General features: G+C 47.1%; 1 protein-coding gene across 1 annotated transcript in view; it reads left to right on the plus strand.

Annotated features, from left to right (window-relative positions):
* TAOK3 (TAO kinase 3) overlaps window positions 1-17415 on the plus strand; it is a 234314-nt gene that overhangs the window by 178986 nt on the left and 37913 nt on the right. Inside the window, 3 exon segments of the mRNA XM_007490318.3 lie at window positions 7665-7901; window positions 10478-10606; window positions 14109-14312. Of these exon segments, the coding sequence (XP_007490380.2) occupies window positions 7665-7901; window positions 10478-10606; window positions 14109-14312 (570 nt within the window).

Here is a 17415-nt window from a genome sequence, read left to right on the forward strand (position 1 = left end):
CCAGGCCTCCTTTGCCAGCCCACCTCTCCCCTCCGCTGGCATGCTCCCCTTCCAGGCGCAGGTATATCCTTTGGCCTCTATTTCTCTCCCTTTGTGCTGGTGGGGAGGAAGGGCATGGGCAAGGGCCAGGCCTTCCCGACCAAGACCAAAGGGAGTGGGAGTGGGAGGAAGAGTTTACCATCCTCTCCATCCCAGGCTGAGCGACTACCCCACCTCTGAGAGGGGCGGCACCAGAGCAGGGCACCGGGAGCCCCCTCCCATGTCAGTGCTAGCCCCAGCGAGAGCCTGTGGTAGGGGAGAGACTCTCTTAATAGGCTCCCACTCCTATCAAGCACCAGCTGGCCCTGGGCTCTAATCCCTGCCTAGATAAAGCCTCCCGGAGGCTCAAGCTGAGGAGGAGGTTGAGGCGCAGCACCTGAGTTAGCAGGCTTCGAGAGAGCCAAAGGCTCAGGAGTCTGTCCCTTTGAGGTAAGGCAATTTGTCCCTGTCCCCCAGGTCTCTGTCCCTTCTCCCAACCTGTCCCCACTGGGAACTTGAAAAACCAGAGACTGCCATCCCTCCTCCTCCGGGCCCTCCAAGCCCCAGCGGCAATGTGGAGAGGAGCATCTTCTCTCTCACGTGCCCTCATCCTGGCCCTCCCACGAGGAATCCTTGGCCACCCTTGCCAGTGGACCAGGAGCCCCAGGCTGCTTCCTCAGCACCCTGACATCTTGGGGGAAGCCCACCTGGTCACCCCAACCTGCTCGGCACTCTGTCCTGAGCCAGAGTCACACAGAATGCCCTGGGGAGAAGGAGGGCCAACCAGAGCACTGTTGCGTCCTTCTCGAGAAGGCCGTCCAGCCCGAAGCCCACCTCGGTCACTCAGGACCGTCTTCTACAGTAGCCCTGGCCCATAGAGGCATTCCTCCAGCCATGCTTCAGAGGTGGACGCTAGCTATGCTGCCGCCATGATTCAGTTTTTGGCTATGCTCCAACTGAGAGTCATTATTTGAAACTTCTGGCTTTTGCTTTAAGTTCTAAAACTTGGCATCTTTGAATGGGTTGGGTTAAAAGCCAGCTATTACACACGTGAAAGTCTTTCCGGAATGTATTTCTCTGATGCAGGACGCCTGGTCCTAGATCCTTGATCAGTCCGTCTAATGAGGCCGGGGGACCCCTTCTCAAAATCATGTTGTTAAATACATAATAGAAAATGTAGATATGGGCAAAGGAAACGAATCCTACTCAAATACAGTTATCAAGCACAGCTAGGTGGCTCAGTGGAGAGAGTCAGGCCTGGATGACAGGAGATCCTGGGTTCAAATGTGGTCTCAGACACTTCCTAGCAGGGTGACCCTGGGCAAGTCACTTGACCCCCATTGCTTAGCCCTTACCGCTCTTCTGCCTTGGGACCAATATGCAGTGTTGATTCTAAGAGGGGTGGGGGGAAGGCTACCTAGGTTCTAGGGGCAGCTTGGTGGCTCAGTGGTAGATGCTGGGTTCATATCTGGCTTCAGAGACTATATGACCCTGGGCAAATCCCTTAACCCCTGTTGCCCAGCCTTGCCTCTTTTCTGCCTTGGGACCAATACTTAGTTCTAAGACAGAAGGCAAAAGGTTTAAAAAACACACAGTTACAGACTAGTAAGAGTTCCAAGTTCACAGACCTCCTCAGATCTCTCACGCTAAGCATCCCCGACCAGGAAGCCGCTTGTCTTCAGGCAGCGAGAGCCTGCCGAGCTTCCTTGGGCTTTGGATGGGCTTCCTTCAAGTTCGGTGTGGCTGGGAGAAGCTCTGCCCATCAGGACAGGCACGGCGGAGAAGGAAAAGGGCCAGAAGCAGCTCCCATCGCCCTTCTCGTTTCTGAAAGTACGATGTTCTCTTGGGCCTTAGCAGAGTGAGCAACAATGCCGAGAGCCAAAGAGGGAAGGGGAGAGGGCCTCTGGGTGCCAGACGCTTAGCCAAGCCCTTTTCTTTTTTAACAAATATGAGCTCGCTTCTGGCCCTCCCAGCAACCCTGCGAGGAAGGTGCTGTTAGTATCCTACTTTTGTAGGTGGGGAAACTGAGGCAAACAGAGCTTAAGAGCGTCTGAGGCTAGATGTGAATTAATATCATTGGGGAATGGCTAAACAAGTTCTGACCCATGACTGGGCTGGAGTGCTACAGCACCGTAAGAAAGGAGGAGCAGGTTAATTTTGCAAAAACGTGGAAAGACCTGCATGAAAAATTGAAGAATGAAAGGCGCAGAACCGAGAGCATTGTAGACCGCGAAAGAAAGAAATAGTGTTCAAAGAATGGCTTGTGGCTGTCCACCTTCACAGGAAGAACCGATAAATAGAAACAAGCAAGACATGTTTTATATATACACAGACTTCTTTGTTAAATGATGCCTTCTCTGGTGAGGAAAGGGGGAGAGGATGGAAGATACCTGGGAAGTTTTTTAGCTGTATGACCCTGAGCAAACGGGGCATCTTCTGGGGGAGGCAGGAGGGCAGGGTGCCCTTTGTAGGGGAAAGCACGGTGTCCCATCCCCCTGAAAAGAAGGGAGGGGATTTACTCCGGAGAGACACTGGTGGGCAGAGGGGCAATGGAGAGAGGGCAGGGGATTCGCGAGATGTGCAGAAAACAATATAACAATGATAATGATAATAAGCAATATTTATATGGGGGCAGTTAGATGATGCAGTAGATAGAGTGCCAGGCATCAAGTCAGGAAAACTTATCCTCCAGAGTTCAAATCTGGGCTCAGACCCTAGCTGTGTGACCCTAAGCAAATGATTTAACCTCATTTGCCTCAGTTTCCTCATCTGTAAAATAAGATAGAGAAGGAAATGGCAACTAACTGTATGATTCTGGGCAAATCATTTAACCCCATTTGCCTCAGTTTCCTCATCTGAAGGAATTGGCAACTAACTGTGTGATCCTGGGCAAATCATTTAACCCCCATTTGCCCGAGTTTCCTCATCTGTAAAAGCTAGAGAAGGAAATGGCAAATGACTCCAGTAATCTTTGCCAAGAAACCCCCAAATGGGGTCATGAAGAGTTGGATAATATTTTTAAAAGATTGAACAAGAAAAGGCATTTATATAACACCCATGTGCCAGGCACCATCCCGAGGACTTTACAATTATCTTCTCATCTGAGCCTCATAACAACCTTGAGAGATAAATTCTATCATAATTCCCATTTTACGGGGCAAGGTGAGAGGGAGACAGAGGTTAAGTGATTTGCTCAGGATCACACAACTAGTACAGTGTGTGAGACTAAATTTGAACTCGGGTCTTCCTGACCCCAGGCCCAATGTTCTTTCCACTGGGCCACCCAGTTGTCTCCAACATTGCTGAGAAAAGGAAAGAAACTAATCCATCTCTTGACGGTCCCTGTCTGAAGATGTCCACCTCACGTGGCCATCACTGCCTAAGAAGTAGAGGTGGGATGTTGCCCTTCAGTAGATTGGATTATTTTTGGAAGGGGTGAGTTTAAGGAAGGCAGTGAGAACTTCTCCACATCATCCGGACCTTATCCCTTCTTTCCACACCCCTAGAAGTAGCCCCAGTGGCTAAAGCCATTCATCTGGAAACTATAAATAGATGATCTGCTTTCTTTTGTTGGCTAGTCAATGGACGCCTTCACTTTTTCTGGAGATGCCGCCCTTCCCCATGAGCAAGAACTCCCAAGGACGTTTTCCATTTTGAGTGCTTCATCTGTCTTTCCTCTTCTTGTTCTCCACACTTAAAAGGGGCTCCTGTCTACCTGGGCCAGAGAAATGGATGGAAACCCTAGAGTTAGTTTCAGCTGGAAGGTTGTCAAGGATGGGCTAAAGGTGAATGGTGTCCTTTGATAATCCTATCCAGTTACAAAGGGGCAAAGAGGGGCTCCTTCTGGAGGAAGCAGGAGGGCAGGGTGCCCTTTGTAGGGGGAAGCACGGTGGCCCATCCACCTGAAAAGAAGGGAAGGCACTTAGCCAGGAGAGACATACAGGTGGGCAGAAGGGCAATGGAGAGAGGGCAGGAGATTGATGGGACAAGGTCTTGGCACAGTCAGCTGGGACTGTTCTAAGGTGACTGAGATCTCATTATTGAGAATACTATGATGATCATTAATCCTAATAGCTAGCATTCATATAACACTTTTAAGGTCTGCCACGTTCTTTCCAAATATTAGCTCATTTTTCTCCTCACAGCCACTCTGGGAGGTTGGTTGGGTGTGATTTATTATCCCCATTTTGTAGATGAGGAAATGGAGACAGAGGCTAAGTAACTTGCTCAGGATTGTAAAAATGGATTTGAACTCTGGACTTCAATCCCCAGAATCCTTTGCTCCACTTCCCCAGAGTGCTTTGTAATCACACTGAATTCTCAGGTGGGCTGAGATCAAGAAGGGATTTAACCTGATTGCAAAGGCTTTTGTGGCTTTTTGGACTTCCATTTTGGAGCAGAGGCGGCTCTTTTCATAATATAGGTGAGGTGTCTAGGCCAGAGGCCTAGACACGTGTTCTTATCCTGTATTTTCTTTAATTCTTAATCTTTAATAAACCTCATAAAAACATAATACTCCTTGCAGAGAGAAACTAATTTCTACCTGCCTCAGTTTCTCTAAATTTTTAACTGTTACAGTTTCCCATAGCTAGTAAGGGATTAAGGCAGGATTTGAACTCAGGTTTCTCCAGTCCATCACTATAGTACCAGGCATGTGTCTTGAGAGCTATCTGCTCAAAACAGACAGAGCCATATTATTTGTAATCATCCAAAAAAGGAAATGAATGGTGTGCCCAATGTGAATGAATGAACAGACTATGATTGACCAGTGAAAGCTGTCTGTGATCACGGAGAGTGGCGTGGCCTATAAGGGAGGAAGACCTGGGGTCAAGGCCTTCCTCGAATATTTAACTGGCCGTGGGAGCCTGGGCAAATAGCTCAAGCTCTCCAGAGCTAGACGTTACAGCCCGTTTGTGAACTCGCATTCGTGGAGGGACTTCTAGACTGGGTGTTCCCCAACCCCACATCAATCCCAGGTGCAGACCAGAAAATACCCAACAATTAGATCACTATTGTGAAGTGCTGGGGCAGCCGGGTAGCTCAGTAGAGAGAGCGCCTACTCTAGAGTGGGAAGGATCTGGGTTCAAAGCTGGCCTCCGGCGTGCCCTAACTATATGACCCTGGGCAAGTCATTGAACCCCAGCTGCCCAGCCTTTGCTGTTCTTCTGTCTTGGAATGGATATGAAGACAGAAGGTAAGGGCTTAAAAAAAAAACTATAAAAGAATAGAAAAGAGCCTGCGACTGAACTTGGGACTTCAGTGGTAGAGGGAACTCCCAGGTGAGGAAAGCCCCCGCCACCGATGCTCATCTCCTGGAAGAGTGGTCCAGAGCACTCTGCTATTATGTGGCTTCTCAGAGTCTCTGAGGCAGGTCATGAGCCCGGCTCTTCCTGGCTTTCTGGCCACTAGAAAAGGAACCCACAGATGGATTCACAAACTGGACAAGAAGGAGGGTGCAGAGACTGGTAACTACTAATTGGTTATGGAAATTCATAGGTCAGATCATAATGGGAAGTGTAAGGAGCTCAGAGATGGATTGCTGCCAGAGCAAAGTTCCCAGTTTTTTTATATTTATGAGTAAAGTGGCTGAGGGCAGCTCGGTGGCACAGTGGATGATAGAGCATCAATCTTGGAGTCAGAAGACTGATCTTACAGAGTTCAAATCTGGCCTCAGACGCTAATTAGTTGTGTGACCCTGGGCAAGTCACTTTACCCTGTTGACCTCAGTTTCCTCATCTACAAAATGAGCTGGAGAAGGAAATGGCCAACCATCCAGTATCTTTGCCAAGAAAATCCCAAATGGGGTCATTAATGAACAACCACAAAGAATTACTTTTGTGTATATTTTTCAAACCTGGCCTGACACCTGCTGCATGATCCTGGGCAAGTCACTTAACCCTGTTTGCCTCAGTTTCCTCATTTGTAAAATGATCGGGAGGAGGAAATGGTAAAAACCCTCCAGTATCTTTGCCAAAAAAAAAAATGCTAAATAGGATCCCAAAGAGTCAGACACAACCAAAATGACCGAACAACAACAAAATGGTTGAAACTGAAACAGATAGGAAATAACGAGAATCATAGGAAATGGACAAGGTAATATCTAAAAGTGATGGTGATGATTATACACGTCATATAGTGGATGAAGAATCAAGTAGAAGAATTAGGAAACAACCATTATAACAAACAGAAAAAAATTGGTGGAGAGAAGCTAAAGGTGGGGGTGATGGGGAAGAGTAACAGGATAGTCAAGGGGAAGAGAGAGAAGCAGAAAAGAGGAGAACTTTGATCCACAAACTGTGGGGTTTAGGAAATCCTCGATAGAAAGCGGACCGAGAGAGAAAGTGCCAAGTCTGTGTCTCCAGAGAGTCCCGAAGGAAGCACAGACAAGCAGGACAGCTTAGAAAGGATGCTGTTCTGTGCTTCATATACTTAAAAGGAAAAATAAACTGCGCTGGATAGAGATGAGCGTTCTTCTGTACAATCAGCTTCTTGTGCCTGACTTTTCTTGATTTTTTTCTAAGCATTCTATATCAGAAAGTCATATAAGCTTTGGAGCTTTCGTGGATACATTCATTCCCTTAATTATGTCTCATCTGTTTTCCTAATGGAGCAGGTGGTTTCAAAAGGAAAGCTGTCAAGCCCCTCTAAGTGAGCTTTTGTTTTTGTTGTGTGTGTGTGTGTGTGTGTGTGTGTGTGTGTGTGTGTGCAGCCGTGTGTTTTAAGTTCACATTAAGAGGAAGAACAAAGGTTTCGTCCCCCTAAAAAAGCCACCTCGGATTTAGGGTACGTGAAGAATAAACTAGTTTGGGAACAACCGGTGTTGGCAGTGCCAGTCTCCTTTGCATTGAGTGAAAACTGCCTTCAGTTCTGGGCACCCCACTGGCCCGCTGGGATCCCTAGAGGGGTGACCCAGGACAGCAAGGGTGCTGGAAGCCCATGGCACCCTAGAATCAGCCGGAAGAACTGAATGGGGGTGGTCCAGAAAAGAGAGGGATTTGAGGGGGCAGGAGAGGTGCTGCTCTCAGTTATTCCAAGGGCTGTTGGACAGAAGAGGGATTATTAAACGTGTTCTATTCGTCTCAAGAGGAACAATGGCAGGAAGTTGCCAAGAGACAGTTTTTAGCTGAACATAAGGGGGGAAATCCTAATTCTAAGAGCTGCTCAGCGATGCGTTGGGGCTGCTCCTTGGAAAGGGAGTCGGTGAGTTCCCATTTGCTGGAGTTCTTCGAGGAAAAGCAGCCTTGGGAATACCATCCAGAGATCTTTGCTACCCTATCAGATGGCCTTCATAACCCCTAAGTTTTCTTCTAACTCTTAGACGCCTGGTCTTTAGACGAAGGATTCTGTGGTGCCTAAAACTGTGCCACTTTGAAAGATGTCCCAATGTGTCTGGCAGTCAGAGCCCTGGGGCTTGCCATGGCGAGGAGTGCCCGGATTCCTGGGTTCCGATCCTGCCTCAGTTACTTTTGAGCCGTGTCCCTGGGCCAGTTGGCCAATCTCCCTGGACTTCGGGTTCCTCGTCCGTAAGACGGGGGGCACGGGGGATGTCGTGTGACCCCGTGGGCTCTGAGGCCTCCCCCTCCCCAAGTCTAGGTCCCACCAACCCCATCATCCTCACCCGGCTTTTGCCCCTCGCACACTTCTAGGTTACACGGCAGATCCATGAGCATGAGCAGGAGAACGAGTTGCGGGAACAGATGTCAGGATATAAGCGGATGCGGCGCCAGCACCAGAAGCAGCTGATTGCCCTGGAGAACAAGCTGAAGGCTGAGATGGACGAGCACCGCCTGAAGCTGCAGAAGGAGGTGGAGACGCACGCCAACAACGCGTCCATCGAGCTCGAGAAGCTGGCCAAGAAGCAAGTGGCCATCATAGAGAAGGAGGTCAGTGAGGGGGGCACCCACAAGGACTGGGAAACTGGGTCAGGCCACCGCTTAACCCACATTGCCGCTAGCACGCATTCCCGGCCGTTTCCATGACCACGTTGGCGATGGCCCGGGGATCTTGGAGGGAGACGTCGCTCTCTCCCTGGCCCTTGGCTCCTGGGGCCTGCGTTAAGGCATAGTTATTGATTTAACCTTATTTCAGCAGGAGCCCAAGAAACAACTCCGAGCCAACTCCAACCCCCCGTATTTTACTAAAGATGATTTACAGGGAGATCCTCGGGACAGGATCACGACACACAGGACTTAGACGTGATCTCGTCTCTCCTCCCCAATCCTTGCCATTCCCTCCTCCTCTTTCCTCCTCTTCCTCCTCTTCCTCCTCTTCCTCCTCTTCCTCCTCTTCCTCCTCTTCCTCCTCTTCCTCCTCTTCCTCCTCTTCCTCCTCTTCCTCCTCTTCCTCCTCTTCCTCCTCTTCCTCCTCTTCCTCCTCGTCCTCCTCCTCGTCCTCCTCCTCGTCCTCCTCCTCGTCCTCCTCCTCGTCCTCCTCCTCGTCCTCCTCCTCGTCCTCCTCCTCTTCCTCCTCCTCCTCCTCCTTCTCTTCTTCCTCCTGTCTTTACTTTCTTCAGTTCCCCTCCGTGTGCCCAGCTGCTTGAGACTGTTTCCTGTGCCTTCACCTCCTCTCCTTGCCTCCCCACCAGAGAGCTCCAAGGAAGGTCACCAGCCCCAGCTGTACCTCCTGCCCTCCCCAGGGTGGTCGCTCTCCCAGCCCCAGGGATGTCACCAGGCTCATTCTCCTCCCGGCTCCAGTTCTGTAGCTCATGACTCTTTCCCTCATTTCTCACACTTCTCTCAGCCCGGCTCCTCAGCTCCTCAGAAATACCCAGAATGATAGTGATACCTTGGTGGCTCCAAGGATGGAGAGCCCAGGTCCTGGGTGCAAATCTTGCTGTAGACACTTCCTATGGGGAGGGGGACCCTGGACAAGTCACTTCACCCCCACGGCCCAGCCCTTACTGCTCTTCTCCCTTGGAACCAATACGCAGCAATCGATTCTAAGATGTAAGCCTAAAAAAAACAATCCAGTATTCACATATGAAAATGAATACAATGGGCATTTGGTCTGTATGATAATATATGTATAACCCAGATTGAATTGCTTGTCAGTTCTGGAAAGGAGGGAGGGAGACAGTTTGGATCCTATAACTTTGGAGATCTTATGTGGAAATGCATCACATGTAATTGGTTAAAAAAAAATTTATTTTAATCTGGAAAAAAAAAATCCAGAGTCTGGACTGATTGAAAAATAGCTAAATTTTTCTTCGGTCCTTAGATGCCCCCGAATCCACCATTATCATTTGTGTGTTGCTTCGTCTTTCCCTAAAAGAGACACAGGTCAAGGGCCAGCCACTTCCCATGTTTTATGTGCATATTTAGTCCTAAATTGGAGAAGAAAAGAGGTGATGAATGGAAGGAGAGGGACGGGAGGGAGAAGGCTTTTCAGCCTGGACATCCCTCCCTAGAGACCTTGTCTCTGTCACTGGCACCATCTTCCCCCTCTGTCATGGGGCCCTCACCCCAGGCTACAAGAGCTGGCCAGTGGCTCGCTTCCCCGTTTACAAGGAGGCGAGGGAGAGGGAAGCCTGACCTTCTGCCTGGTGTGTCCCTGGAATCCCAAATTACGCAGAAACATGAGACCTGCCAGAGTACTCTTGTGCTTCTGGCGCATTATGGGTCGCATAGATGGTTCAGGGCTAGCCTCGGAACCTGACCATTCTGTCCAACATTATTTCTCTGAGTTATCCCAGAGAACTGGGGAATTCCAAGCGGCACAACTCACCAATGATTTTTTGGAAAAGAACTTTTTCCTAAATTAGAGTTTGCTTGTATTCTTTTTTTTTTTAACCTTCATCTTCCATCTTAGAATCAATTCTGTGTATTGGTTCCAAGGCAGATGAGAGCAGTAAGGACTAGGCAATGGGGGGGGGGGGGGGTCAAGTGACTTGCCCAGGGTCACACAGCTGGGAAGTGTCTGAGGTCACATTTGAACCCAGGACCTCTCATCTCTAGGCTAGACTCTCTATCCACTGAGCCACCCAGCTGCCCCTGACTCCCTGTATCCTTGCAGAACTTGATTCTTATGAGAATAAAAAATATCATTGAAATGGTCTGCCCTTTTAATAATCCTTCCATCGAGTTTTCAGTTTCCTTTTCCTCCCTCCACCCCCATATTCTACATGTGCCATAGACGTTCGTTTAAACTTGGCGTGCCCAAAATCTTCCTATGATCTGATTTTTGTCCTTAAAAAGTCAAGTTTTGATCCAATCTGTCATTCTCTCCCGATTCAGAAGTGGGAGGGCTCATTCGGGACGTTTCTCAATTGGTCTCTTTAATCATCGGCCAGAAACGGCGCTGCAACAGGGCGCCTCATGATCCGGGGGGCGCCGACCACCTTTTTGCTGGGTCCCTTTGGAGAGAGACAGCCAAGTGTTGGACTGGAGGCATATTTGTCTTGGATTCCACTGGAATAACTTAGCAGGGGTTCTTTTGTTTGCTTGTTTGTTTTTTTCTGCAGGCAAAGGCGGCTGCAGCAGATGAAAGAAAGTTCCAGCAACAGATCTTGGCTCAGCAAAAGAAAGACTTGACAACTTTCTTAGAAAGTCAGAAGAAGCAGTATAAGCTTTGCAAGGAAAAAATAAAGGAGGCAAGTGACCAAGGGCCCGGCCGAGGCCAGAGTATTGGGGGGTGGGGCAGGGTCGGAGAAGACCGCCTGGGCCTCTAGGCCTCACCAGCGCAGCCCATGGTGATGGTGGGAACCAGCCGCTCGCTCTGTCACCACACACTTGAGGATGGCTTTCTGATCCGAGGTCCAGAGAAAGAGAAGTGATAGCTGAGCTGCCTCCGGCTAAGGCCCGCTGGGGAAAGGCAGACCAGAGGGGAAATGGTCCGTCTGCAAGTTGTTCACTTAAAATGACCATTGGGGGACAGATGGGTGGCTCCGTGGATGGAGAGTCAGGCCTAGAGAAGGGAGGTCCTGGCCGTGTGACCCTGGACAAGTCACTTAACCCCCATTGCCTAGCCCTTCCCATTCTTTTGCCATAGAGCAATAATACACAATATTGGTCCTAAGATGGAAGGTAAGGGTTTCATGACAAAAAAAAACCAGCCCGTTATTTCAGCCAGTATTTATTAAGGTGCATTTACTAATGTGCTAGAAACTGTTCTAAAAATTCTGGATACAAAGAAAGGCCAAGCTAGGCTCTGGCCTTGGGGAGCTTCCACTCCAACGGGATCTAACAGAGTTCTTAGTGCCCAGAAGCAGGATGTGGCCGACAAAGAGGGATCGTTGTTGCAGCGGCATCCACCGCCCTGCGTTTCTTGCTCCAGCATTTCCTCCAGGAACTCCTGGGAGCCTGGGTCTTGTCCTCACTACCCGGAGGTTTTCTTTGCAGGTAGCAGGCCCTGCTCTTGCAGAAGAAGAGATGCTTTTGAGGAACGCAGTCTTTAGTGTTCCTGTCCTCAGGCATGTGGCCACTTTTAAGATTCAGCATTCTTTGGGTGTTCAGAAGATAAGAGCACCAGACTTGGAATCAGCAAGACTCCTCTTCCTAAGTTCAAATCTGGCCTCAGACACTTATTATCTGGGTCACCCTGGCCAAGTTATTTAACCCTGTTTGCCTCAGTTTCCTCATCTGTTAAATGAGATGGAAAAGGAAATGATAAACCCAGATGGGACCAGGAAAAGTCAAACACAACTGAAAAAATATCTCAACATTGTATGGAAACCCAAAAGACCATAACCGGAAACCTGCCTGTGTTCTCCTATGGTAGTTCAGAATAAAAGCCCCAAGGCACCTAAGATGTCCCTAAGAGGGAAAAAGGGGGGAAAAGATAAGAATAATAAATAGAATAAATAGCATTTATATAATACCTTAAAGTCTATAAAGTGCTTTAGAAAGTCTTTATTTTACTCTTACAGCTGCAAAATTAAAATGAATATACAATGACTCCAAATATTATATTTTATAAGACTTATTAATAATCACTAGAAATAAAGGAAGAACGAGGTAGCTATCTAACAAAATAAAAATTCATGCCCAAGCTAATCTCCCTGCTCAAAAGGGCCTGATCCACCAAAGCAAGAAAGAGGAAGCTAGCTGGAAAAAAGGGAGAATTTATATCCCGCCTACATCAGAACGTAATGACAGGAGAGTGGGGTGCAAGGTAATATAGTTCAAGGGTTCAAGATTTCTAATTACACACAGCAACACTAGGAGGTAGGTGCTATTATCCCCTCTATTTTACAGATTAAAAAACTGAGGCTGAAGGAGGATAAGTGACTAACTCAGTCACATTTATTCATCCACACATTGATGGGATTAAAACAGGTAGTTCCTAGAATGAATAAAATCTCAATGATCTCCATTAGTGGAATACAGCAAAAGTAGGAATAAGTCCAAATGATGGTTAGTCTAAAAATGATTTGATGCTTAACTGTGCTCTGATTCTTTGGAGCTACATTTGAACATGAGTGTGTGTGATCTGTGGATTCACTTTCAATGGAATCACGCAGCCATACCTTGAAAACTGAGCTCAGGGCAAATCAGAAAGCCCCCATCACTTGAGCCTGACTTGTGCCCTTCCTCGATACCCAAGATAAATTATTGTCTTAAATAATCTTCCGTGCCAGAAGCAAAGGTTTGGATTTCCTAGATCTAGAGTTTGACTAGCTAGGTTAAGAAATGTTTACAAACAAGAAGGTAAGGTACCAGCCTGCCAAGATAGATTTCAACTAAGCAGATGAAGCAAAAGGTTCCAGTGGTGCCATTTTGAAAGCAAAGCAACATGGGTGATCAGAAGTTGAATCGCTGGTCCCACACTTTCCCCAAAAGCTAACTGAAAATCTTTGTTGACATTTTCATTTCCTCCATGGTTCTCTAGAGGAGTAGTCTCCAAACTTTTTTGATTGGGTATCCCCATGAATAAATATGTCTGAGCAGATTCCCCTAATAGGTGCACATTAACCTCCTTATAAATTACATATATGTGGTATACGTTTATGATGGTCAATTATATATATCATAAACTTATATGTTAATGTTAAAAACATTATTATAAAAACATTAACATACTAAAAAACAAACATATGATATATATATCATAAACTTACATAAATGGACTTTTTTTTAAAAAAGATGAGATAAGAATGAAATACTTGATCTTGGGGCTAGGAGGATGCCATTGGAGTTTTGGGATCAGACCTGAGACCCTTCTTCCCATGATCTGATTGGCTGATCATATGCTCCCTTGATCCATCTCGTGTTCTGATTGGTTGAACACACATCCCTTCAAGTCATGCCTTTGCTCATTACTTGTGTTCAGCCTCCGTTTTGGAGACCTCTAGCCTCGGGTTATACGATCTTCCCCATCACCCATGTGGTACCTCTTGGGGAGTGTGGAAGAAGGACTTTTTGCATAGCATCGGCATTTAATCCTTGGTGGATGTCACCTCATAGATCATGGAATTTTAGAGCTGGAAAAGACCTTTAGAACATCGAGCATAAAACTTTAGAGCTGGACAGGACCGTAAGGATTCTCTGGTACTGCTCCCTCTCCTTTTACAGGTACAGGAGCAGAGAGCTCCATGTTGCCCCAAAATCACAAAGGCAGTTGACAGTAGAATGGGGATTGGAATCCAAGCCTGTAGACATCCTAATGAGTATTTTTGCCTCAAATTAGATTAGGATGATAAGATCCTAATTAGAGAGCCAGGAAAGCCATCGAGTCCAGCCCCTCCATTTCACAGATGAGGAAACTGAGGCCTTTAGAGGTTAAAATGGTTTGCCCAGAATCATGGTTACTAGCTTAGGTCTCCCCTAGACTTAAACCGAGCCATCAATGCCACAAGGAATATTAAGTCCCGCAAGTGGCCTTTCATTTGTGTCCCAGGAGCTTTTTCTCTTGGAAATAATGTGGAGAAGTAGATCAAGTCAGAAAGACTTGGGTTCAGATCCCAGCTTGGATCCTGCCCAGTGTTGTGACCCTGAGCTGAGTCCCCTCCCCTGCCCAGGCCTCCTCATCCTCATCTCTAAAATAAGGGGGTCTCTAAGGCCCTTTGCAGCGCTAAGGCAATCGTGTTATCTCCTCCCAAATGAATGTGTTTCCTTTTGTTCCCCTGGGCCTGCTGCCGGTCTGTGCTTGTACAGGAGATGAATGAAGACCACAGCACACCCAAGAAAGAGAAGCAAGAGCGCATCTCCAAGCATAAGGAGAACCTTCAGCACACCCAGGCCGAAGAGGAAGCCCACCTCCTCACCCAGCAGAGACTGTACTATGATAAGCACTGCCGGTCCTTCAAGCGGAAAGCGATGCTCAAAAGGCACGAGATGGAGCAGCAGAACATCCGGGAGGTATTTCTGAGGGCCACTGGCCTCCCATAACCATCCCCCGGGAGGCAGCCCCTGGGAGAGAATTGCTTCATTGGGTTCAATGAGGATTTACCGAGCACCTCCAAAGGGTGTAGTGCTTTGCTACAAGCCTTGGGAAGGATTCAGAAAGACCCCTAAGCAGAAGAGCTAGAAGGGATATCAGAGATCTAGTTGCAAATCCTCCTTTTGCAGATCAAGAAATAGGGATTGGGGGCAGCTAGGTGGCTCAGTGGGTAGAGCCAGGCCTAGAGATGAGAGGTCCTGGGTTCAAATGTGGCCTCAGACATTTTCTAGCTGTATGATGCTGGGCAAGTCATTTAACCCCAATTGTCTAACCCTTCCCACTCTTCTGACTCGAAACCAATCAATAAACAGTATTGATGTATGATAGGGATTTTAAGGGGGGGGGGGGAAGTGATTTCAGCCAGCATTTTTTAGGAGCCTACCATGTGTTAGACACTGTACTAAAAATTTTGAGTAAAAAGAAAGGCCAAATAATACACAGTATTGTTTCTAAGACAGAAGGGGAAGGAAGGAAGGAAGGAAGGGAGGGAAGGAGGGAGGGAGGGAGGAAGGAAAGAAGGAAAGAAGGAAGGGAGAAATAAAGAGAAAGATTGATAAGGAAGGAAGGAAGGGAGAAATAAAGAGAAAGATTGATTTAGAGCTAGGATTAAGCAATAAATAAGTTTCAGGGCTAAGATCTGAACCCAAGCCTTCCTGGCTCCAAAACCAGTTCTCTCTCTACTATTCCTGCCCAAGGGCACACTGACTGTTCTTGGAAGTAGGACCTAGACCAAGTCTTTCAACTACAGTTTGTCCAGATGGGCTCTTGGGGTTTGGGTAGACCACAACGTCAACATGAATCAGCTGTATGATAGGGCAGCTACACTGGGCAGTGAAATTGTAGGTTACATCGGGAGGCAAGAATCACAAAGTGATGGGCTCGCTGCATCAGAATACGCTGGGAATGCCGTTCTCCATTCTGGGAACCACATTTTAAGAACTGTTGATAAACTCGAGGGTGTTTCTAGGAGGGTAACCAAGATAGTGAAGGGCTCTTTGGAAGGAATTGGGGTTATTGAACTTGGAGAAGACTCGGGGATTTTATGGTCATAAGTATCTAAAAAGTGTCACCTGGAGGGGGAAAGGCTTCGACTTGTTCTCTATGGTCACAAAGGCCACAAGTGGGAGCAGAAAGTCCAAGGTGCAAAGGCAAATGTAGTCCCAAGGGGGGGGGGGGGGAACTGCCAGGTGGTGAGAGCTGTCCACAATTGGACTGGTTCTGCTGAGAGAACATCCTCAAACACCTCAAAGATGATCATTTGGATAGGAGTATTAGAGGAAGTTCCCATCCAGATAATGGGTTAGACTAGAGGTTGATTGAGGTACCCTTCAATTCTGAAATTCTGATTATTTCCCAGTCCAATATTCTCATGCAAGTCAGTCAACAGGCATTTATTCATGCCCACTTTGTGTCGGGAACTATGCTGGATACAAAGTAATGAAAAACAAAAAAATAGCCACTGCTTGCAAAGAGCTCACAGTCCAGTGGAAGAGTCAAAATGGATAGAATGCCAGGCCTGGAGTCACATCTCAGACATTTATTGTCCTCATTTCTTAAAATTTTCATTTGTTTATTTATTCATTCATTCATTCATTTTGAACCCTTATCTTCCATCTTGGAGTCAATACTGTCCAAGGCAGAAGAGTTGGTAAGGGGTAGGCAATGGGGGTCAAGTGACTTGCCCAGGGTCACACAGCTAGGAAGTGTCTGAGGTCACATTTGAACCTAGGACCTCCCATCTCTGGTCCTGACTCTAAATCCATTGAGCCACCCAGCCGCCCCCTCTAATTTTTAAAAATGATCTGGTGAAGGAAATGGCAAACTACTCTAGTGTCTTTGCTAAGAAAACCCCAAATGGGGTCAAGAAGAATCAAACATGACTGAAAATGATGGAACAATAAAATATAGAAATAAGTTATAGACAGGTTAAACTGGGGTAGTCTCAGAGGAAAGACACTAAAAATAGGGAGACAGGATAGGTAGGTAGCACAGTTGACAGAGCACCAGGCCTGAATCAGAGGTCCTGGGTTCAAATCTGGTCTCATATATGTCCTAGCTGTGTGACCATGGGCAAGTCACTTAACCCAAATTGTCCAGCCCTTGATGCTCTTAGATCTTAGAATTGATACTAAGAAGATAAGGATAGGGTTAGAAAGGCATCTTACAGAAAATAAACTTTAGCTGAGACTTGAAGGAGGCCAGGGAGGCCAGAAGGTTTGGTGAAAAGGGAGAGTTAGGGGAGATAGAGAAAATGCCCAGAGTCCAGAGGTGGAGTTTCGTGTCCAGGGAGGTCAGTGTCCTTGGGTCACAGAAAGAAGAAGAATACAAGGTGTAAGAAGACTGGCAAGGCATCAAGGGGCCAAGTTAAGAACTTTGAAAGAGGATTTTCTATTTGATCCTAGAAGGAAGAGGGAGCCACTGAAGTTGATTGAATGGGGGATGGCGGGGTTGGCGGGGTCAGTCTTGCACTTCAGGAAGATCAGTGTGACAGCTGAGTGAAGGATGGGCCGGAGACGTGAAGCAGGGAGACCCACGAGGAGAGCAAGACGAATGGCAGCCAAACCACTGTATAATCCAATCATACATAATGTTAATGACGGGAAGTCTAGTACAGGAAACATCGCACTTGGCAGTTTCCTTTTTAATCTCATAAGGCCACTGAACGCTGTAAATCATGTTAGAACGTAAATAGGGATTGAATTTTTTTTTCTTTTAGTGAGTCAAAATCCACAAAATATAAGTACAAAATTATTAGGGAAGTTTTATTCCATGGAGAAATTCCCATCGGAAAAAAGGGGGGCTTTCATTCCTTAACTGCTGTGAAGGAATTGGCAATCCCATTGGGGAGACGTGACTAACCCCAATGAAGATATCCAATAACCTTATAAGACAACATGGGATTCATTCACACATGCAGCCAACTCAAAGAACCAACTCTTCCTCTCTTGGTCTCTGTCTGTCTCTTCCTATTTCTTCCTCTTTCTCTATCTCTTTCCCTTTGTTCTTCCTTTATTTACAATG

The sequence above is a fragment of the Monodelphis domestica genome, chromosome 3 (assembly GCF_027887165.1).
Source record: "Monodelphis domestica isolate mMonDom1 chromosome 3, mMonDom1.pri, whole genome shotgun sequence".
Taxonomy (NCBI): Eukaryota; Metazoa; Chordata; class Mammalia; order Didelphimorphia; family Didelphidae; genus Monodelphis; species Monodelphis domestica.